General features: G+C 34.8%; 1 protein-coding gene across 1 annotated transcript; it reads left to right on the forward strand.

The window, feature by feature from the left end:
* Positions 1-5,764: 5,764 nt before the first annotated feature.
* Positions 5,765-9,487, forward strand: LOC112280450 (zinc finger protein CONSTANS-LIKE 16). Its single transcript, XM_024515964.3, has 3 exons — positions 5,765-8,226; positions 8,352-8,531; positions 8,877-9,487. Exons 1-3 carry the CDS (start codon positions 6,958-6,960, stop codon positions 8,910-8,912), a joined length of 1,485 nt encoding a protein of 494 aa, XP_024371732.1. The 5' UTR covers positions 5,765-6,957; the 3' UTR covers positions 8,913-9,487.
* The last annotated feature ends 11,249 nt before the right edge of the window (positions 9,488-20,736 follow it).

The following is a 20,736-nucleotide window of genomic DNA, read 5'->3' on the forward strand; positions in this document are numbered from 1 at the left end:
GGATGGGAAATGGATTTATTTGTTGCTTGATTTGTATAAATTAGAGCTGTTACAATCAAGTGGTTGTACTACTTTTTAATGACATTTTTAATTGAACTTTGAACCCTTTTTTTAAAAAAAAAATTCTGTGAAACTTATAATTTCTATACATGGTTGTATTTCTGGCAATGTACAGTAACTATCACGATTATTATTGTTTGTAGAAATAGAATGATGGAGAGAAAAACTAAATCTAATGTGTGAAGAAAATGGGTTTGGTGAATGAACTTTAGAGAGTCTATGTGGCTGCACCTTTTGTGACTCCTTCCATCTTTGATACCTCCAATTTTGTGGCTTTGTAAAATAAAGTTTGAAGAATAGGGTAGAATGACAAAAAAAAACAAAAAAAAAAAAAAAAAAAAAAAACTGTATGACATGGCACATGCAGTGGTCATGTGTTCCCTTTGCCGCTTGTTCCAATTCAATAATTCCTTCAACATATTTCTTTATTTTTTTCAAGTGGGTTCTTACACTTTTTAAAGGTTTTGTCTATGGAGAATATTCCTTCTTTCTAAAACCACAAAAAGGAAACAAAAACACTCACTAACCAATTTTTTAGTGACTCACTCTTTTCTACAAGAAAACACAATAATGGTATTTCCAATTCTGTTCAAAGATATGATATCAATGTTTAAATTAAATTAATTGAAACCAAGTAGATATTCACATTCTTTATGACTTCAAGCGAGTCCTATTCATACATTCAATTGAGCATTCCATTTTCCTTTTCCATCAGCCACATATTCTCATGAATCTAGATTTTGATTCAGTGAGCGGTACACAAAATGATCAAGTGAAACTGCAAATGGTGGGGGAGGCGAAGGCAAAAAGAGAGCAAAAAAATGAAAGACTATTACACTTTTTAAAGAGCAAAATGAGACTAGAGAATGTGGGAACTTTTGCTGACAACGCAAAATAATCAACTATTGTTTGCCTCTTTTGGGAAAAAGGTCTTATGTTGCTATGTTTAGGTCCATTCTCCTATTGAAAGTTGTGGAATGTAATAAATGAAAAGGTGCAAAATATACGAGATGAATAGTGGACTTTAAAGAGAGTGGGGTTATAAATGGATGATGTACATTTGGGCATTGTTTCCATTTTGGTGAGCAGAAAAATTGGCTTGGTAGATACCCAATCCGGACCAAGGTTATGGAATTGGACAAGGCGTAGAATAGAATAAAGGTGCGAAGTAAATCCTTTAAATAGAAGGATTTATAGGAGGATTTTTTTATTAAAAAAGGTGAATTATTTTTAAAAGATGTTATTAGGCATAAAATTGGAATATATGCATATATATATATATATATATATATATAAACACAATGACTCATATACAAATTTATGGTTCATACATAACTATATATATATATATATATATATATAATTTTGTGCAATAATATTTTTGAAGGTGGAAAGCCAATCCTTGGATTTGTGGGAAATAAGCAACATTTATTTTAGCACTATCACCATCACAACTATCAGTGCAATTGTTGGGTTTAAAATCTCATGTTGTGATCATTCTACCATCTTAATCTACTGACAGTCCAGTGACAAAAGAAAAAAATGAAAAAAAAAAAAAAAAAAAAACCCCCAAAGATGCCACTTTAAGTATAAAAAAAACCTTTTAGAAAAGGTATGGAAGGTTTTAAGAGAACAATGTCTAGCTTTTTTGTTCAAGAGCTTGAAATAAGAATATGAGAATATATTAATATATTACACTATTATAATAATTAGTGTGTTTGATGAGTGGCTAGAAAGCCTGCGTATATGTATTTAATATGGGTCTGTGACATATGATGGTGGCCAAAAAGATCATGGAGCAAAAAGAAAGAGAAAAAGAAGCTCCTCCTTCCTCACTTGACGAATGTTGTTTCATGAAGAGGTTGCAGAATGCATATTCTCAATGTCCCAATTAATCAAAAAAGAAAAACAATAACAAAAGAATATAACCATCATTCAAAACCTGGAATGTTTCTGGAAAAAATATAAAAAAAATTAAAAAATATAGCATCTCTTCTTAAGAAAAAATAAAAAATAAATAAACAAAGATGATCATGATCATGACTTGTTCTTGCCTTTAACATTGCACAAAATCTTTCATGTGTTGTAATTTATTTTAGTATTCAAAGAGAGTTGGTCCTTTGTGTGTTAGATACTACCAAAGTTCATTATTTTTTTTATAAATGTTGAATTATATGAAAAGAATATACACATTCATAGTACATTTGTTTATTTATTTGTAAAGAACCATAATTAAGTAATTAAGTAACTAAATAAATACCAGAAATGCAACATGGATTCTGCATGCATCATGTACTGACATGTTGTAAAATTAATCCGGTCTTTGAGAGGAATAAATTTGTAATACTTTAGGCATCAGATACATATTACTTGATCGTTGAAGAAGAGAAGCGGGGAAAAAAAAAAAAAAAAAAAAAAAAAAATTACAATTCATCATGTAAGGCTCATCATATTTTACTGTACCTATGAGTACAAAAGTTAAGCTATAATTGTAATGAAGATTAAGTTTCATATTTTTATTTTATTTATTTTTTCATGTAACTAGTGCAACAAGTGACTAACTCGCATGAACTAAGGCATTTCTTGTCTTTTACCACTGTAAAGTATTTTAAAATACTAAAAAATCAGAAACTAAATGTTATAATCAATAGTAAAGGCTCCACAACCAGTGCTTTTATTTCACAACTTTACACCTAAAAAAATGGAAAATAATTGATACTGTCCAATCGTGGAAAATTGTAAGACAAACGATAATTTCACTTGTGATGTAGATTACTATGGAATATATAAAAATAATTCTATTTGAACATTGTCACCAATTTCACACTCCCAAAAAATCTACAAAACGAAATACACTTGTCCAAAGCAACTTACATACATATTTTTACTGCAACTAATTAAAATAATTACAAATATATATATATATATATATATATATATATATACATTTATTTACATACATATACACACACATTCACACACTTGATTTTTTTGATTTTTAAAATATTATTTGACATTTTCAAGAAATAGTAACATAATTTTATTACCTTGACTGGGATTAAAACAAATACTTGACATGTATTATTTCAAGGAAAAAATTGCCTCAACTTCCTTCCTATCATAATAATTGAACATTACATTTGCAAACATGATCCAAGTTAGTGTGTCCAGTGAAAAAGAAAACCTTGAATGGTGAATTGGAACTTAAAGATAACATTCACCAGCAGTTTAAACATTTTTGTTGCAAAATACTGTGATGTGTGTTTCTGTTGCAAAGAATTATTAATGTAGTAATTAATCAGAGTTTTCACTTTTAGACCCCCCTTGGAATCTCGTAATCAGTTAACAAATATTATTACTAAACCATTATTCAGAAATGGTAACTTCGCGCATCAATAGTAAGTAACTACCCCCCGCCCCCCCCGAAGGACCCCTTAGCCACGGCATTTTTAATTAAAAAGTAAAGGCGAGGAAAAGGCCGCGGACGGGGCGGGAAAAGTGGGGAAAGGTACTTTAAAGGAAGGCGGGGGAGGGGAGGTGCGACGCCGTGTGGATAGAATGGGCACACGGAGACGAGGAGGAGGAGGAGCGATTGAGCAGCAGCAGCGAGGGAGGGAGGGATTGATTCTATCGCAACGCAACGCAACGCGGAAGCCCAAATTGCAGCAGCAGCATCGCCGCGCCAGGCCCAATGGCTCGCTCTCCTTTATGGATTCTCACTTTACTTGCACATCCAATGGCGCTGCTGCTCTTTCCCCCCGTCGAAGGCCCTTTCTCGTCTTTACTCTTGCTTTCTCCCGCTGTTCCCTTGTCGTGATTCGACCTCCGGATAATGCTTTACCCTACTAGAACCGTTCTGCCAATTCTCTACCCCCCGAATCAGGCGCCTCCTTTGATTGCTAATCACCCACCTGTTTCCAGTTTATCCAGTTCCCTCTTCGCCGCCCCACACCCAGCCTTCATTTATCTGGTTCAGATCAAATTAGGGGGCAGGGGGGATGTCATGACACAACACGTTCGGAATGCGCCCAGTTTCAAAATCTCGTGTGCGTAAGACTGTAGGTGTTGTGTGTCCTGGGATTATGGATCTGCTGCAATCCAATCTGGATGGAGTTGCAAAAAGAGGATTGGTTTAATTGAATTGAAGGAGAGGACGGGTCGTTTATGAGTCGCTGGTGTCTCCACTTTTGGGGTGATTAGTGTGGCTGTGATTCGGCTTCCTGTTGCTAAGTCACGAGAGCGCTGACAAACGTTTCGGGCATCTCTTTCGGATGTCTGAAACACATGTACCTCAGGTGTCGATTAGCGGTTTTGATGGGCGTGATCAATTCAGCAAAGCAGTGTCACTCGTGGAGGGTTTGCTCGGTATGCACTCCGGATTCCACCAGTTTCTAGAAACACAGCGCTTGGGGCACAACCCAGAATCCTGGTTTGTTCTTGACACCAGTTTTCATTCTATACAAACTTTTCACATATTCTCAGTGGAATCGCACGCACCCATGAACACGTCCACACAACACTCTCCTTTTGGACAGCTTTTCCAAATCACCAATCACTATATGTCGCTCTAACATAAACCATCCGGGTTGAGTACAAACAAGTCCATCGGATATCCCATCCCTGTCACCGATTCCACCCCGTTCACACAAAAACTGCTGTAACACCACAATCGGCTTACTTTTTATCGTGAAAGCACCTCCTCTCTGCGTACCCTACCGTCCACATCAGCGTGTTGCCCTCATGTCCTCGGGTCGCACATTCTCTTCCTCTCTCATTCACATGGACGTTCGATTTTCGCGATGGCCATCGCATCGCGGTCCCAAACATTACCCAGGCGATGAATTTCGGCTGACCTGGAAAGCCGTATGATTTTCAAGACTTTTTGATATAAATTTTCCTCCAAAAGATTGCAACTAAGCCACGATTGGGCACGCAGCGCAGCAGTGCCGTGAAGCGACCAATGCACAGACTCCCTAACCTCTGGAGGCAGCAATTAGTAGCGCGATCCTCCGTAGGTGTGGGAGAAAAGAAAAAGAAAAACACCGCGAGGTCGAAATGAAAGAAATGGAAGTGCAATTAGGAAAGGTGTCGCAGTAGCCTGCAAAAAGGCAAAAGACCTCAGCGAGGGATTGGCTCAGCGAGGAGACCAGTGCATGCATGTTTGGAGGCAGTGCTTGTCTGCTTGCGGGAGCGATCCTGCACAGAAGCTGCAGAGCAACTAGAAAGCCAATCGGGGCGGGGAGGATTCAACTCCGTCTAGCGTCTAACCAATAGCGGCGACGGAGTGTGGCGATATTGGTATGGCTATGTGCGCTGGCAGGCAACCATGGGCGGCAGACAAACGGACCAATGAGTGAGGGCTGCGGAGCTCTCAGAAAAAAGGACCTTTATTCGATTCTCCAACTTTAGCTGTAATGGCTACCAACTATTGTAATGAACAACCAAAGTTACTATGAAAAGACGATCAGTATTTCTTACTTGGCAATGTTTTATATCTGTAAAGCCTCTCACCAGTCAGCTGAGAACACATAATTTGGATGTGTTGGAGCTGAGTCAACACAAGGGACTTGTAATTCTGCAGGGAAAATGAGGCGATTTGCAAATGAACACGGCATTGAGATGCCTCTCGGTCACAAAGGGGGGGGGGGATTAAAATGACATGGAAATGCCATGCCCTGGATAATACAGCGTGGAGTTGGGTTTGGGTAAGGAGATATTGTTCGGAGATGACAGGCGGGAGATAAAAAGGAGCTGGCGATGGCAACGCCTGAATGAAGAGGCTTCGGGAAGCATGGGGTTGGCTACCTCGTCTCTGTTGTCTCAAAAGCCAAGACTACAATTCGCGAACTTTTCCACCATATCTTTAATTTCTTGAACTGCAGCGGCGTCACCTCCTGTATCTTCATCACATCCGGCTTTGCTTTTGGGTTTCTGACCTCGACTCCTTGAGCCTTCGATGTGCAGCAAGCCTGATCACCTTGCCAGCGACTGCATAGTTGTAGTAGTACTTGTGTGGGATTCTTCCCCCTGTAGTGTCACCTTCTGAGTTCAGTGGCCGAGGCCTGCAAAGCTCGGACCTGGAGGCCAGCTTTTTTTCCGTATAAAGTTGCATTGTTGGAGCTGTGGGTGGGTCTCGTCGATAGGTCGTGGCATCGGTTCTGTTAGGTCGGAGGTTTGGTTGGTGTTCTTGTGGAATGTATTGTTTCTGAAGTATTGTAGAGTGACATGTTTCGGTGTAGAGCGACATGTTGACGTATTTGTGGTGGTGAGTTAGTCGCTTTGTATGTCGGGAGGGACGTAGAACTTGGGAGGTTTCAAGCCTTTGCGAGCCTCTCTGTCAGTTCCATTTCAATTCCATTTCAGTTTTAAGTGCTACTGTGCTACTGAGTACTGGGAATCATTGATACCATCCGGTTTCTAAATCATCGGTTGAGTAGCTTGAGTTCTGCTCGTTCTAGCATAATTCACCTAGATTGCTTCGTTTCACAAGTGTGTGTTGAAAACCATGAGGAAAAGAAATAGGTCCAACAAAACAGACCTCGTTGTTTCTCCGAATTCTTAGCTGCTGCGAAGTGAAGGTGACATTGGCAGACGAGAGCTGAGAGTTTTCCGATTTGCATCAATGGAGCCCTGCTAGAAAAGATCACTAGGATGGAGAAGCTTTGATGGGCCTATGGTTACAATCATGTCATGAAGTGAGGTTTCATACCGCTGCAATTAAAAGCATCTCAAAAGCTTTTCAATTTGTCGAAGAAACTTTGGTGACTAAGGACATCTGCAACGCACAGCTAACAAGACAACGGCTGTGCAGCTACACGAGGTGAATTTGAGGAAGACGTAGCAACGTCTCTGACATTTTTAAGGTAGCAGGCGTTGTAAATAAAGAAATATCGTCCAATGGCAGGTGTGAAAGGAGCAGCTCACGCCAACGTGGCCATGGCTATGGCCATAGCAGGCAGGGCTTCACGAGCCTGCGATGTCTGCGGTTCTCAGAGAGCCCGATGGTACTGTGAGGCTGACAACGCGCACCTTTGCAATCGATGCGACCAAAGTGTTCACTCCGCCAACGCACTGGCCCTTCGCCACGAGCGTGTCCGCCTCAATCCGCAGGACTGCACCACTCAACCCCTAAAGAAAGTTGTTGTTGATACCTTGGATGCCAGTAACAAATCGCGCAAGTCTCATCATCCCCGGCCGACAGACAAACACTCACTGCCTTCACGCAAACGCTCCCGTCTGTCCCGTCGGCCCAATCCTCACCTCCGACCCCCGACCAGCACTTCCAAATCGCAACATCGCCGAGGTAAGGTGAAATCTGAAGGCAGAGGAGCGGAAGATTCTCATGAAGTTCCGAACTTCATTACCGTCAACATCCAGGAGTCTCCCGTATCCTTCGCGCATGACAGTGCCACGGCCATGTCGATGGCAGAGTTCTGCAAGGAAAGGGCCACTGCGGCCGCGTCTGTGTATGTGGATGTGGAGGACGCATACGAGGAGATTAGCAGCGGAGACACAGGACCAGATTTTTTGGTCCCGAATGGCTACATGGACGACTTCGAGAGTGCAATTGGGGCTCCCATCGGATGCCATGAGGACGCTAGAAGTCCCTTCGACTCTGGAAACGGTGCAATGGACATGAACAAAAGCCATGACATAATGTTTATGAGAAATGACCTTGAGCTTTGTGGGAGCGATGAGCAATACGAAGATTATCCCTTGGATTTCTCAGATATCGTGGGATTGCGGGATGGGGATGCCTTTGAGGGAGATTGTGGGGATACGTCTGAATTGGTCGATGAAGTTGGGGAGGAAAACAAAGACGAAGATGGCGACGGAGATGGCGATGGCGATGGCGATGGTTTTGAATGTAGCCTAGACGCGAGAGCACAGAGCAACGTGTGTGAAGACCAAGGGCTGGTATCTTACACACAAGATTTCCCCTACAAGGTGAAGCAAGAATATACCGTGCCAGATAGCTACGATCTTATAAAGAAGGAGGTAGCTGCCGTGTTGCGGTGCTCGCTTCAGGGCGAGGAAGTGAAACCTGCACCGTCGCTGCTGAGATTGAACTACGAGGATATCATGTCTGCATGGTCTGACCGCAGCCTCTGGACTGATGGAAAACGTCCGCAGACAGTGCCCGATGATTCCAACTCAGAATCTACGGTGCGCAAACCTGTGTTTTCTCATTATGAATGTGTTCGGAGTATGTTATCCTCGACCAGAGAAGCTCACGGAATACTCTCGTAATGCTTTGATCCAACTTGGTTTTTTTCCCGTCATTTTTTCAGGTAGACCTCGGGATGGTACCAGATTTCGGTAATGGATGCCAAACTGTTCCAGGAGGAAGCGACGGAGGAAGAGGAGCTCGCATTATGCGCTACAGGGAAAAACGGCGCACTCGTCTTTTCTCAAAAAAAATCCGGTATGAAGTTCGCAAGTTAAACGCGGAGCGACGACCTCGGATGAAGGTATGATGAGCATACTTTTCTCTCCCTCTGCTTAGTACTCATAAAGAATGCAGCCTCTTATTTGCTACTAACAGCTCATGTCACAAACTCCAAAAAGAATCGCAAATCTAACAAGCCGTTCCACTTTGAAGTTGTTTCCTAGCAACGCTGAAATATCACGATCTTCAATTTTCATCTCGCTCTGCTATGAGACCTATATCGACATGCCAAACATTATAACCCGAGCTTGTTGAGTTGCGTTGTCACCATTTTGCCACACTTTTAGTGTCTCAATATTGTCAAATACGCTGGTAAATCCTAGATTATGCCTGAATGTCTCATGCTGTTACTGTTGCTCTGAAACAGGGCCGGTTTGTGAAGCGAACACCCGGATGCTCATGACCAAAGCTAAGGTTCAAAGGTTTTCGCATGGGTTGGACTGCTGATGAGGGTCTGCAATGTTAGTCCCATCAGACAAAAATGCCCAAGCTAAACGTGCGAAGGACATGCCGAAGTAGTCCGCCACCGCAGAGGCGTTTGAGCTGGTTCTGGAGAAGGGCATACATATCTTCCATATTAATTCTATGAAAACAATGATCTGGACACTTAGTATTTGCCTTCTTGCACGTAGGATCCAGCCGACTAATTTTAGAGCAGAGGCTCTCGATGGATGTATTGGTGATCATGTGTTGTAACATAGTAATATTGCTAGTCGAGTGGTTCAACAGGATATCTTAGCATTGTACAAAAGCGCCAGTGACGAGTCTTATTTTCAATTAAGAGCACAGAGAATTCTTTTTTCCTCCTTGATGAGGTATTGGAAGTAGTTTGCTAGCTAGCTTCTCAGGTGGCCCAAGCGGTGCTCTGTCTTTTCTGAGATCCGATTGATGTTATTGATTGCGGAGGATCCGTGATTTCATTACCAGAAGGATTGCAACCTTCACGCACCACAATGGAGTCGATCGACTGTTTGTGCACATGCATGGGCCTGCCCAAAATCTGCATTCTCATACTGTCACGTGATTTTACACCAGTTTTCCCTACCATCTGGTTAGTACATCCCAGTCCCAGCTCAGGTACGATCTTGCATTATCATGGGTTTGGCACTACCGAATGACAGTCCTCACCGACCGAAATAAAGAGTCCATGATGAGCAAGGCCTCATGGAAGTACGTGCCGGTGTGTTGAATATTGCTTGCCTGTTGCATGTGTGTCATTATCACGACCACCTTCAGCTGATTGGCAGGTACCGGCACTCAACTTACGCCCCGGTTTCACCAACAGCAAAATCTGTGTCGTAGAGTTCCATTGCAGTCACGGTCTGTTGACAATCTGACTGCAGGTTCGCAGCCTTGTCCGCATGTGTGATCGTCTTGTGCCGCGAGAGTTATCAATCTTGTGGCCTCTAATTTTGCAGCCTGGAATCCACCATTTGGACCGATTAGAGCAACAGTACCAGAAAAGTGGGTCGACAGGGGGTCTGGTTTATTGCAAGCTAAATCCATCGACCCGTGACACAAGTGTGTGTGTTTCGAGCATCAGCTGATGCTACATTTAGGCACTGTAACTTGCTTGCCGACCTTGAAGAGCATCGAAAACTGTGATGGCTGTATCGATAGAACTGCAGCTGCGTGCCGAGGGATTTGATGACTGAGTTGCAGATAAATATGTCAGGATTGGTTAAGAATGGCTCTGAGGCTTGAACACCTTAATTCTGTGATGGGTTGTCTGAGTTTTCAGTCATTACTACCGCTCAGCGTGGTCCAAACCAGGTTTCAACGTGTTACAACTAAGAGGTCTGATAGTGTCGGTGAGGAATTATTCAATGATACACCGAGCTCTGTAATCTACTCATTGACGGAGGGTCTCATTGTGATGCGGACTGGAATATTGTGCAATTGTACATTATAAATGAGTTTTCAAAAGAACTTGCGTGTACATGAAAAAGTACATTGTTTTCAAGTTTCTGGTTAAAAGAGAGGCTATATGGAAGGATGCAAGTGTGAACTATTTGCTCTCTATTGGTAATAATTATTAACACGATACTTCAACAATGTAGGTTAAACTCTCATTTTATAGATGCTGAGCTTCTGATTACTTTTTTGTTTTTAAATCTGGAGATGAGCATGTAATAATGATTTGTAAATAAAGACTATTGTTTGATTTATGTAATGTTATAGTCAAAATATTAACTCCACATTAATTATTTTACAAAAGATATTAAAATTATCTTTTAATAAAAATGTAATAAATAAGGACTAGATTAATAATAAATTATATAAAAGGTTGATAAGTAAATTTTAATCTAAAAATATATAAGTAACAAATCAATATAAATTATCAATATTATATTTAAATATAATATAATATAATATAATATATTTGGAATATTTTTTATTTATTAAAATTAAAATATAAAATACTTAATTAACCTATTCATAAATCAATAATAGATCAAGCTAATTTTATATGAATTTATTACATAAAATAATTTTATTCTTTGAACTAAAATTATTTTATGACACTTTGTAAAATTTTCATCTAAAAAAAGGTAGAGGCACCAAAATTTAAATAGGTCAAAATAAAAACAATAGAATTTGTAGCTCTTAAATAACTTGTATTAAAAAGCAAGAAGAGGGTTTAGAAAATAATATAAGTCCTTTATAAAACAATGTGGCACAAAAATTTCTAATATTATTAGGCAAACTTATTTTTTAGCATATTATCTTTAATTAATATTATAGTATTTATCTTTTAATTTTATTGCTTATTAAAAAATATTAAATAATATGTTTTGGTTTTCAATAATATAGGCAAAATCCTTCTTATTGGCATTGATTTTGTCTTGTGTTATAAGGAATATAAAACATATAGTATCAATTTCCATGTCTTCTATGTTTGATTGTAAATCTTAATTAATAAAAGTATTTGAAATAAAAATATAGAAGTATTGAAGTCCTAACATACAACCATTTAATTGAAATGCAAAAGTTGATTATAGCATTTAAAAGCAAAATCAATAACTTGATTCAAAGTTTGAAGATCAAATAAGTTGAGCAATAATTTCTTCATATTATAATATAAATTATAAGAAAATTGACTAATAAATTAAGTATTATTTTTCTTGATATTTACATAGTAATATTCTATAAGTCCTCTCTATATATTATCTAATTAGGAATTATGTGACAATGTTCTATAAGATCTTTAACACATGTCTAACTTATAGGACAAATTTCCTATATGTATGCCACATAGTCAACTTCTTAGGTAAGTTTTCAACCTATTAATCATCTACAGATATGTATAAAGTCAAATCATTGTCTATAAAGCTTTTTCATAAGATATTATATAATTTATCTATTTTTACTTACTTCTATTTAAGTCCACTTATTTAGGTAATTATTAGTATTAATTTTATATATGACATTAAGCCCTCTTTCTAATGACAAGTTTTCTAAGGAGCAATTATTATATATAGAAGATGTGGCAAATTATATTTGCCATATATTTTGATCTATGTTCACTTTGAAGGTAGTTAATAGGTCTTTTTAGCCATCAATAAAGTTCTATACTAAGATGGAAAGCTCACCTTGTTATTTGATCATAATTGGAGCTTTTATAACTTTATTCAAATAAAATATTTTTATACCATCATGGATAGTTCATAATTTATTTAATATTACCAAATATTGAGAGTTTCTTCTAAGGACACAATATTAAACTTGTTGTACCTTGCTATCTATTTAAAAAAGATCAAATTGTTCTTAAGGATCTTCATTTATATTAAATAATTTTAAAGGTTGTAACAATAGCAATATCTTGTTTGATAATTCAATAAACAATAACTTTTGGATTAAATTTTATTGGTTGTTGATTCTTTATCTTTTTAGCACCACAAACTTAAATAAATCATACACAAGAATAGAAGATAGAATGAAATCTTTATTAAGATTTGTTAATTTTATTGTAAAAGATTGCTTAATTCTTTATCTTGATTTTAATAAATATTACCAATAAAAAATATTGATCTTTTCTATTGACTTAATAAGATTTTTAGATGGCTTTAATATATATTCACTAATATCCTTCCTACATCAATGTATAGATATTTCAATCTATTTTGGCATTGCTTTGAATTTAAGACCTCTTCTATCTCATATTCTTGATTATTGCTGACTTCTATAAGAGGATGTGACAATAGTCTTTTTGATATATCTACTATCTTTTATGGGTTAAGAAGAAACACATAAAAAGATGGTATAGATCTTCATAGATTCCAATCAATATAATTAATGTAGAAGTAGTTTGATCTATTTATAAATAAAAAATGATCAAAATTTATAATAATCCAACTTGTCACAAGTGTAGATAGTCTTAATATTACAATGAAGTAATCATACTATATCACCAACGTGGAATTAAGATTATTCTTTGAAATGGACAACTACATTGATCTTTTTTCATTCTTGAGCTTTCTTAAATTATACCTTTATTGCTATATGTAGCTTTGACAAATAATTTTTCAAATCTTTTACAACATAGTTATCAATTTTTAAAAAGTTAAAAATATTAAATTATAAATAATAACTATAATTAGTATAAAGGAGTGATTATAATTTTTACTAAAGCTTTGATTTATATTATGAGTTCATGATCACTTAATAGTACAAATTAATATGGATTGTATTAAATAATTTATATTATTATTTATTTAAATAGAAGAATATACCATATTATCATAGATAAATTTTTCTAAAGACAAAAAAAGATATCCAATTATCATAATAGTAGTTGATGGTACATGTCAAATATTTCTCTAATACTTGATTTATTCATTTCATTTATCTATTTGGAGATAAAAAATCAAAAATAATTTTATATCTACTTTTAATCTTTTGAAAAGAATTCTCTAATGTATCTATATATATATATATATATATATATATATATATTGAGTCCACCTATTTGATAAGATATTTGTTGATAATCTATGATAACGATAAATATTGTCAAGAAAAAGTTTAGTTTTTTTCTTTAGGCATGATATTTTTTGTATATAGTATAAAATAGGCCATTTTAGTGAAATAATCTACTATTATAAATATAAAATCTTAAAAACTTAAAATTGAAAGAATTATGATAAAACCTATAGAAATAAAAAATCATGATTGTTTTAATATAGGTAATGGTTGGAGAAGTGAAAGATGACCAGTTTATCTCAAGTATCTAAGACCTTTCTAAAACCCTCCAAAAATTGCACTAATATCACTCGGCCACCAACTTGAAAAGTGAAGCAGAAATCCCGGCAGTGATTTCTCCCTTTCCAACTGTTAATTTTGTCTCAAAATTGCTGTGTAGCTTGATCTTCAAGTCCTTCAATACCATGCCAATTTTCACCTTAATCCAACTAATAGATCTTTAGATATCATAGAAATCCTACTCAACCTCAAACTACCACCTTCTGAAACCCTCTTGTGCTAAAAACTAGATATCTCTAAACTACGCCGTTAGATTATGACAAAATTTTGTATATACTTAGCACACTCAATAATTCAAACAATATCAAAATTTCAACTGTAGATGTTACACCAATTGCACGAATTAGCCAAAATTGCTAGCCCTAATTATATTATATAAAATCCAAATCACTAATACAAATCCTAACTTCGAACAACAATTGCTAAGTCCTCAAAAATCCTCCAAAAATAATCCTTATGCCTCTAGAAAGAACTTTAAGCTAGCTTTCAAACCCTATCCTCCAAACTTTGAATGCTTCCCTATTTTGCCCTAGACCATCATTTTAGTGGCTAGAGGTTTGATTTTGACCCTGTCTCACAAACGGTCGATCCCCAAGTATCAATCTAACCTATCCTGAGGTTTTTTTAGTCCAACCCTAGTACCAACTATACTAATTATTTACCTCTTTTAATCTAATTTTATTAATTTATGGTCTTTTTAAGGTAGTAGAAGAGTCTCTACAACCTAGAAGGTAAAATTATTAACTAACTCTCAATCTACTAACTATTAAGATTAGAAAATAATCTAAGAGGCTTTTATTAAAGTCATGTTTAGATACCTCAAATTATAATTGAATTAAGATAATTAGATATTAATTAGAAATTCAATTTTGATTACAATTTCACTATATAGTCGCATTACATCAGAACAATGTTAGAGAATAACACCTAATCACCCTGCCAAAAGGTCTTGTATTATTGATGGTTATCTGCATATTACTTTCGTCAATTGTATATACTAAGGAAGTAGTGTTGTACGCCTTGTAAGGCCATTATAAGCCATTGTATAAATTCCTTTGTTGTCGGGTTGTTATTGTCAATGGAATGATAAAGAGTTATTGATGTAATTGGATGCTAATCAGTATTAAGAAAAAATGGTGAATGATCTATACTTATGTGAATACTATCATTATAAGAAAATTCCAAGGACGTCAAGTATTCATCCCTATCATTATAATGAACCACTACAAATGCCTATAGCATATCTTCCAAGGTTTGAGTTGCATGCTTTGTTTGTCTATCTGTTTGGAAATAGAAGGCTGTAGACATGATAAGTCATGTGCTTAATAGCTTAAATAAGACTTGCAAAAAACTTCTTGTGAAATATGGATCTTGATTTGAAATGATGACATGACGTAATCCTTGGTGACAAAAGATGATATCAAAGAAGACTTATATAAGCACTGAGACATTAATATCTGAGCATACTGCAACCAAGTGAAGTTGCTTCAAGAGTCATTCCACAAAGGTTGCAACTGTGGTATGATTATAAAGCATCTGTAGCAAATACATAATGAGATCCATAGTCATATGCTCCTAATGTGCCATAGATAGTAAAATTGGCTACATTAGTCTAGGAGACATTGTGTTGTATACTTTATTATATTAGTATGACTTGCAAGAGCATACAAAGACTGAAACATCATGATCTAAACTTGCCCAAAATCATATTCTTGAGATTTGTTTTAGAGTCTTCTCTTGTCGCAAATGTCTAGATATTCGGATATCATGTTTTTTTTGAAGTATATACATCCAAAATAGTATTGTCAGGTACATAAATTTGCTTCTTGAAATAGAATAAGCCATCGCTAAGAGTATAATCTTAATACTATATATCACCCACCTTCAGTAAATTGCTAATCATCTTGAAATAAATATCCCAATACGTAGCTTCTTTCTATTCTACCTCTTTAATTAGATTTGAAGTGACACTACTAATAGTAGCAACTTTTACCTTATCTCTTGATTTGTCCTTCAAGTTTGGTCTTCGTGATAAGCTATCTGGTACGATATATTTTCACCTTTGCTTGTACTCAAGTTGAATATGAAAAAATTGCAACTATTCTTCCATACAATGATGTCATGATTTTATATTTTCTACATGCAAATCATATAGCAAGGATCAATGGTCATTTTGAACAACCATTGGCTTTTCTAATTGATAGTGTTGCCACTTCTTTGTAGCATGTACAATTGCATAATTGCTCTCAATCACGTGCTAAATAATTATGCTCTATTCTTTTGAGCTTGTATGATTTATATGACAGAGGTTGAAAGCTCCTACCAAAGTCTCGTTGAAGGACCACTCAAATAATAAACTCAGAAGCATCAATGTCAAACATACAAGAAAGTTTAGAATCATATGGTTGCAATATTAGAGCAGTAATGAGTGCCTCCAACTTATCAAAGGTGCTTTGCTATTCTAGTTTCCATTCAAATGCGGCACCCTTTTCCAATAGGCTTGTCAATGAGGCAACGATGTGAGCAAATCACCAAACAAAACGGTGATAATATTCAGCAAGGCCTAAAAATGAATGGACTTTAGAAGCATGTTTGGGGGTTGGCCAATCCTCCATTGTTTTCACCTTATCTTATTCCATACGCTCACCTTTGGAGGACACCACATGCCCCAAAAAGAAGACTTCTAATTTCCAAAGTTGTCACGGATATATATATATATATGTAAACCAATAATTACCTATATAATTAGATAAAAGTAGGTAAAAATAGGTTAATTCCATAATATCTTCTATAGAATCTTTTTAGAAGCTTCATAGACTCTATTTTGACTTTATAGGTATCTATAATTAACTTTTTAGGTTAAAAATATGATCAACAAGTTGGCCATGTGCCACACATGTTCGTAACTTGAAGAATAAGCTAATTATGTAGCCCACATATAAAAAACTTGTTTGTAAGTTAAGACGTGTATTTTGTAAATTCAATATATACTAGAGATCCTACAGAACATTGCCATGTAGTTCCTAGTTAGATAGTATATATAGAGGCAAGAGTGAAGCTCTCTTTATTCTTGTCAATTCTTTTCTTGCTTTTAGTCTAGTTTTAAGAATCTCAAGTTTTCTTGTCTTTTGGCAATAAGCCATTTTAATTTCTTTTTAATATATGTACTTCTTTATTTCTATTTTATTACTTTTCTTTTAATACAGATTTTTTAGATTTATGTATTTTCTTCTAGTTTATGTCTTTGATAGATTGACAACTTACAATATTAGAGGTTTGTCTTCTCTTGATTAAGAATGGATTATTTCTTTTTCTTGATAAGACATAAAGCGTATTAGAAGTTGCTAATTACCCTCTTTTAAACTAATATTGTTCTTAGTATCTTCTATGTTCTCAAGTCCCCTCTTCTGCTTGTCTTGAGAAATATTAGACATTTATTTTTTAAATATTATCATAGCAATGCTTATTGAAATGAAAAGTGTAATGATACAAATGCAAGAGAAATTGAGCGAGTTGATACTTACAACGCATCAACTCAGTTTACCATCACAACGAGCAACAAGAATAGTAGGAAGTGAAGATATAAATATGATTGAAGCTACTTTAATATGTGCATCTAATCACATTGTCGTATTACATGTTGTTTTGCTCAAGAATACATTGGATACCTAGCTGTGGAAGGTGACATTGACTTTCATAAGTATCCAAGAAATCCTAATAGGTTTCACCCAACTAAGAAGAATATAATCTGAATCTCAATTCAAAAGTGCTATAAACACTCTTCTTAGTAGTCTTAACCATACATAAATCCCAATTACCTTGTTACTTTCATATTTAAGCAATTTAAATTTTTCTTCTAAGCCCTAATCCTAGTTACTGAGCTTTAATAAGCTATAACATCCAATCCAAATGTCTACTTGATGTAGAATTTTGCATGTAATTGTCAATATAAGTCTTCTATATGCTCAAGAATTTTTAGCCCAATCCAACTTAAAGATTGTGAAAAAATCTCTAAAAACTGCACTGATGTAACTCGACCGCCAACTTGAAAAGTGAAACAAAAATCCCAACAACAATTTCTCCCTTTCCAAATGTTAACTTTGACTCAAAATTGGTGTGTAGCTTGACCTTCAAGTCCTTCAATACTATGCCGAATTTCACCTTGATTCAACTAATAGATCTCTAGATATCATAGAAACCCTATCCAACCTCAAACTACCAACTTTCAAAATCTTCTTGTGCTAAAAACTAGATATCTCTAAACCACGCCATTAGATTATCACAAAATTTTGTAAATACTTAGCACACCCAATAATAAAAATAGTATTAAGTTTTCAACTATAGTTGTTATAGCAATTGCACAAACTAGCTAAAATTGCTAGCCCTAATTATATTATATAAAATCCAAATCACTGATACAAACTCTAACTTTGAATAAAAATTGCTAAGTTGTCCAAAATATTCTCAAAATACTTCTTATGTCTCTAGAAAGAACTTCAAGCTAGCTCTCAAATTCTAACCTCCGAACTTTGAATGCTTCCCTATTTTGCCCTAGGCTATCATTTTAGTGGCCAAAGGTCTGATTTCGACCCTGTCTCACAAATGGTCAATCTTCGGGTATCAATTTAACCTATTCTAAGGCGTTTTTAGGCCAATCCTACTCTCAACTTAATCCTAGTACCAAATATACTAATTATTTACCACTTTTAATCTGATTTTATTAATTTATGGTCTTTCTAAGGTAGTAGAAGAGTCTCTACAACCTAGAATGTAAAATTACTAACTAACCTTCAATCTAATAACTATTAAGATAAGAAAATAACCTAAGAGGCTTTTATAAAAGCCATGTTTAGATACGTCAAATTATAATTGAACTAAGATAATTAGATATTAATTAGAAATTCAACTTTTATTATAATTTTATTATATAGTCGTATTACATCACGACAACGTCCCTTATCCTACGGTGGAACATCCTTTTGATACTAAAGAACCAAGAATTGCCTTGCTTGAAAAGTTTGATGGCACAAGATTTAAATTTTGGAGATTTATCAATCAAGTACAACTTGTGATTGAACTTCAACTCCAAAGCAATTCAATTGCAAGATCACAAGTTAGATTCATTGATACACTTCTTTTAGGTTCAATATTATCATGGTTTTTAACTTTTCTTAAATAATGAGATCCAATGTTGGATAATTTGGAGGTTTTTTTAGCAAAGTTTTGATCTATGTGTAGAGAACATGGTACAACTCGTATTGAAACTAATAAGACCTGTATTTTATAACAAGAAAATTGATCTGTACTATTATATGCTTTAGAATTTTGACAACTTGTAATTAATATCAAGTGGGATGATGCTATACTTATTAGCCAATTTTTTTATAGATTATAATATGAAGTAAAGAAATTGATGCTCAACTTATCTGATCCTCAAACATTGAGTCAAATAATTGATTTTGTTGTGAAGTGTGACAATCAACTTTTGAAATTTTCATCTAAGAGTCAGATAATTCGGCCTCAATGTTATTGTAATTCAATGAGAACTCCAACATCTCCTCAATACATACATTCAAAAGTAGAGGATATGCAAATTGATATAGTACATTTTAAAGCTTTTATTGAGCAAGAAACTACTCATTGCCATTAAGAAGGATTGTGCTTATATTGTGGAGAATCTCAATATTTTCCAAAGAAGTGATGCAATTATAAAATAAGAAGTATGAATGTCAAAAAGGATAATATATCGGAAATGAGTTTGTCTAGCTACAATTATGATGGTGCAGCTAAAACCTTATACAATACCTAATAAAGGTCCTATTTTCTCCTCAAAACCTTTTTCTTGTTTTATATTAAACATTATTTTAGGACCTATACATTACAAAGCCTTTGCCTTGTTAGATTTAGGAGCCTCGGTGCGTTTCTTAGATGAAAAATTAGCTAAAAGATTTAACAAATCTTTAATAAAGAAAACTAAACATATTCACATAGAAGTCATAGATGGTTGTCCGTTGTCTTTTGGAGATGCTACTTACAAAATCCTTCCTATAGAAGTAATAAATAATAGTCATCATAGCTTTGTGGTATTTAATATTATTACATCTTCTTCTAATCCAATTATTTTAGGTTCATCGTGGTTAAAAAAATACAATCCTTGAATAGATTGGATTTCTTATACTCTTCAATTTTCTAAAAGTACAACTAAGAGTATAATTAATCAAGTAGAAAATCACAAGTCTACTTGATGTACATTTTAAAAAATAATTAGATTTGGTATTTACAAAAAAATTTATATAAAACAAATTAATTTTAATTTTCAAAATTTAATATTCACTCAAAGGATTTATAGTAGTAATTTTAAAAAATATAGTTTGATTTAGATAATAAAATTATATATATGAATATATATATATATATATATATATATATATTTATATAATCTTAAATGAAATCATTTAAAAGAATTGACATTTAGATAATTAATCAATATCTATAATTATTATTAATCTAATAATTGATGAATTAAATTATATGCTCTTCAAAATCTATTTTTATATAGATCTTTGCTTGATTCAATTGATCAAAAAGTCCTAAAATCAAAAGTAGAAGATATCTATTCTTGATGGTGATCTTATTGAGTCCTTGATAGTCTGCATACATTCACAAAGATCCATCTTTTTTTTTATAAATAAGATACGAGCCTCAGTTGGAGATTTAGAATGATATATAAAATTCTTAGGTAAATTTTTATTAATATATTTCTTGAATATAATCAACTTATTTTGTGATAGGTTATACATTGGTCCAAATGGTAGTTGAGTCCCTTCATGAAGATCAATAGAACAATCATAAGGACAATATTTTGAAAGAATATTTGCGTTCTATTTTTTAAAAACGTCCTGGAAATCTTGATACTAGCTAGGAATACTACTTGATGTCTTCTTGCCATCAAAAATGAGCTTGGC

The sequence above is a fragment of the Physcomitrium patens genome, chromosome 3 (assembly GCF_059467195.1).
Source record: "Physcomitrium patens ecotype Gransden chromosome 3, ASM5946719v1, whole genome shotgun sequence".
Classification (NCBI taxonomy): Eukaryota; Viridiplantae; Streptophyta; class Bryopsida; order Funariales; family Funariaceae; genus Physcomitrium; species Physcomitrium patens.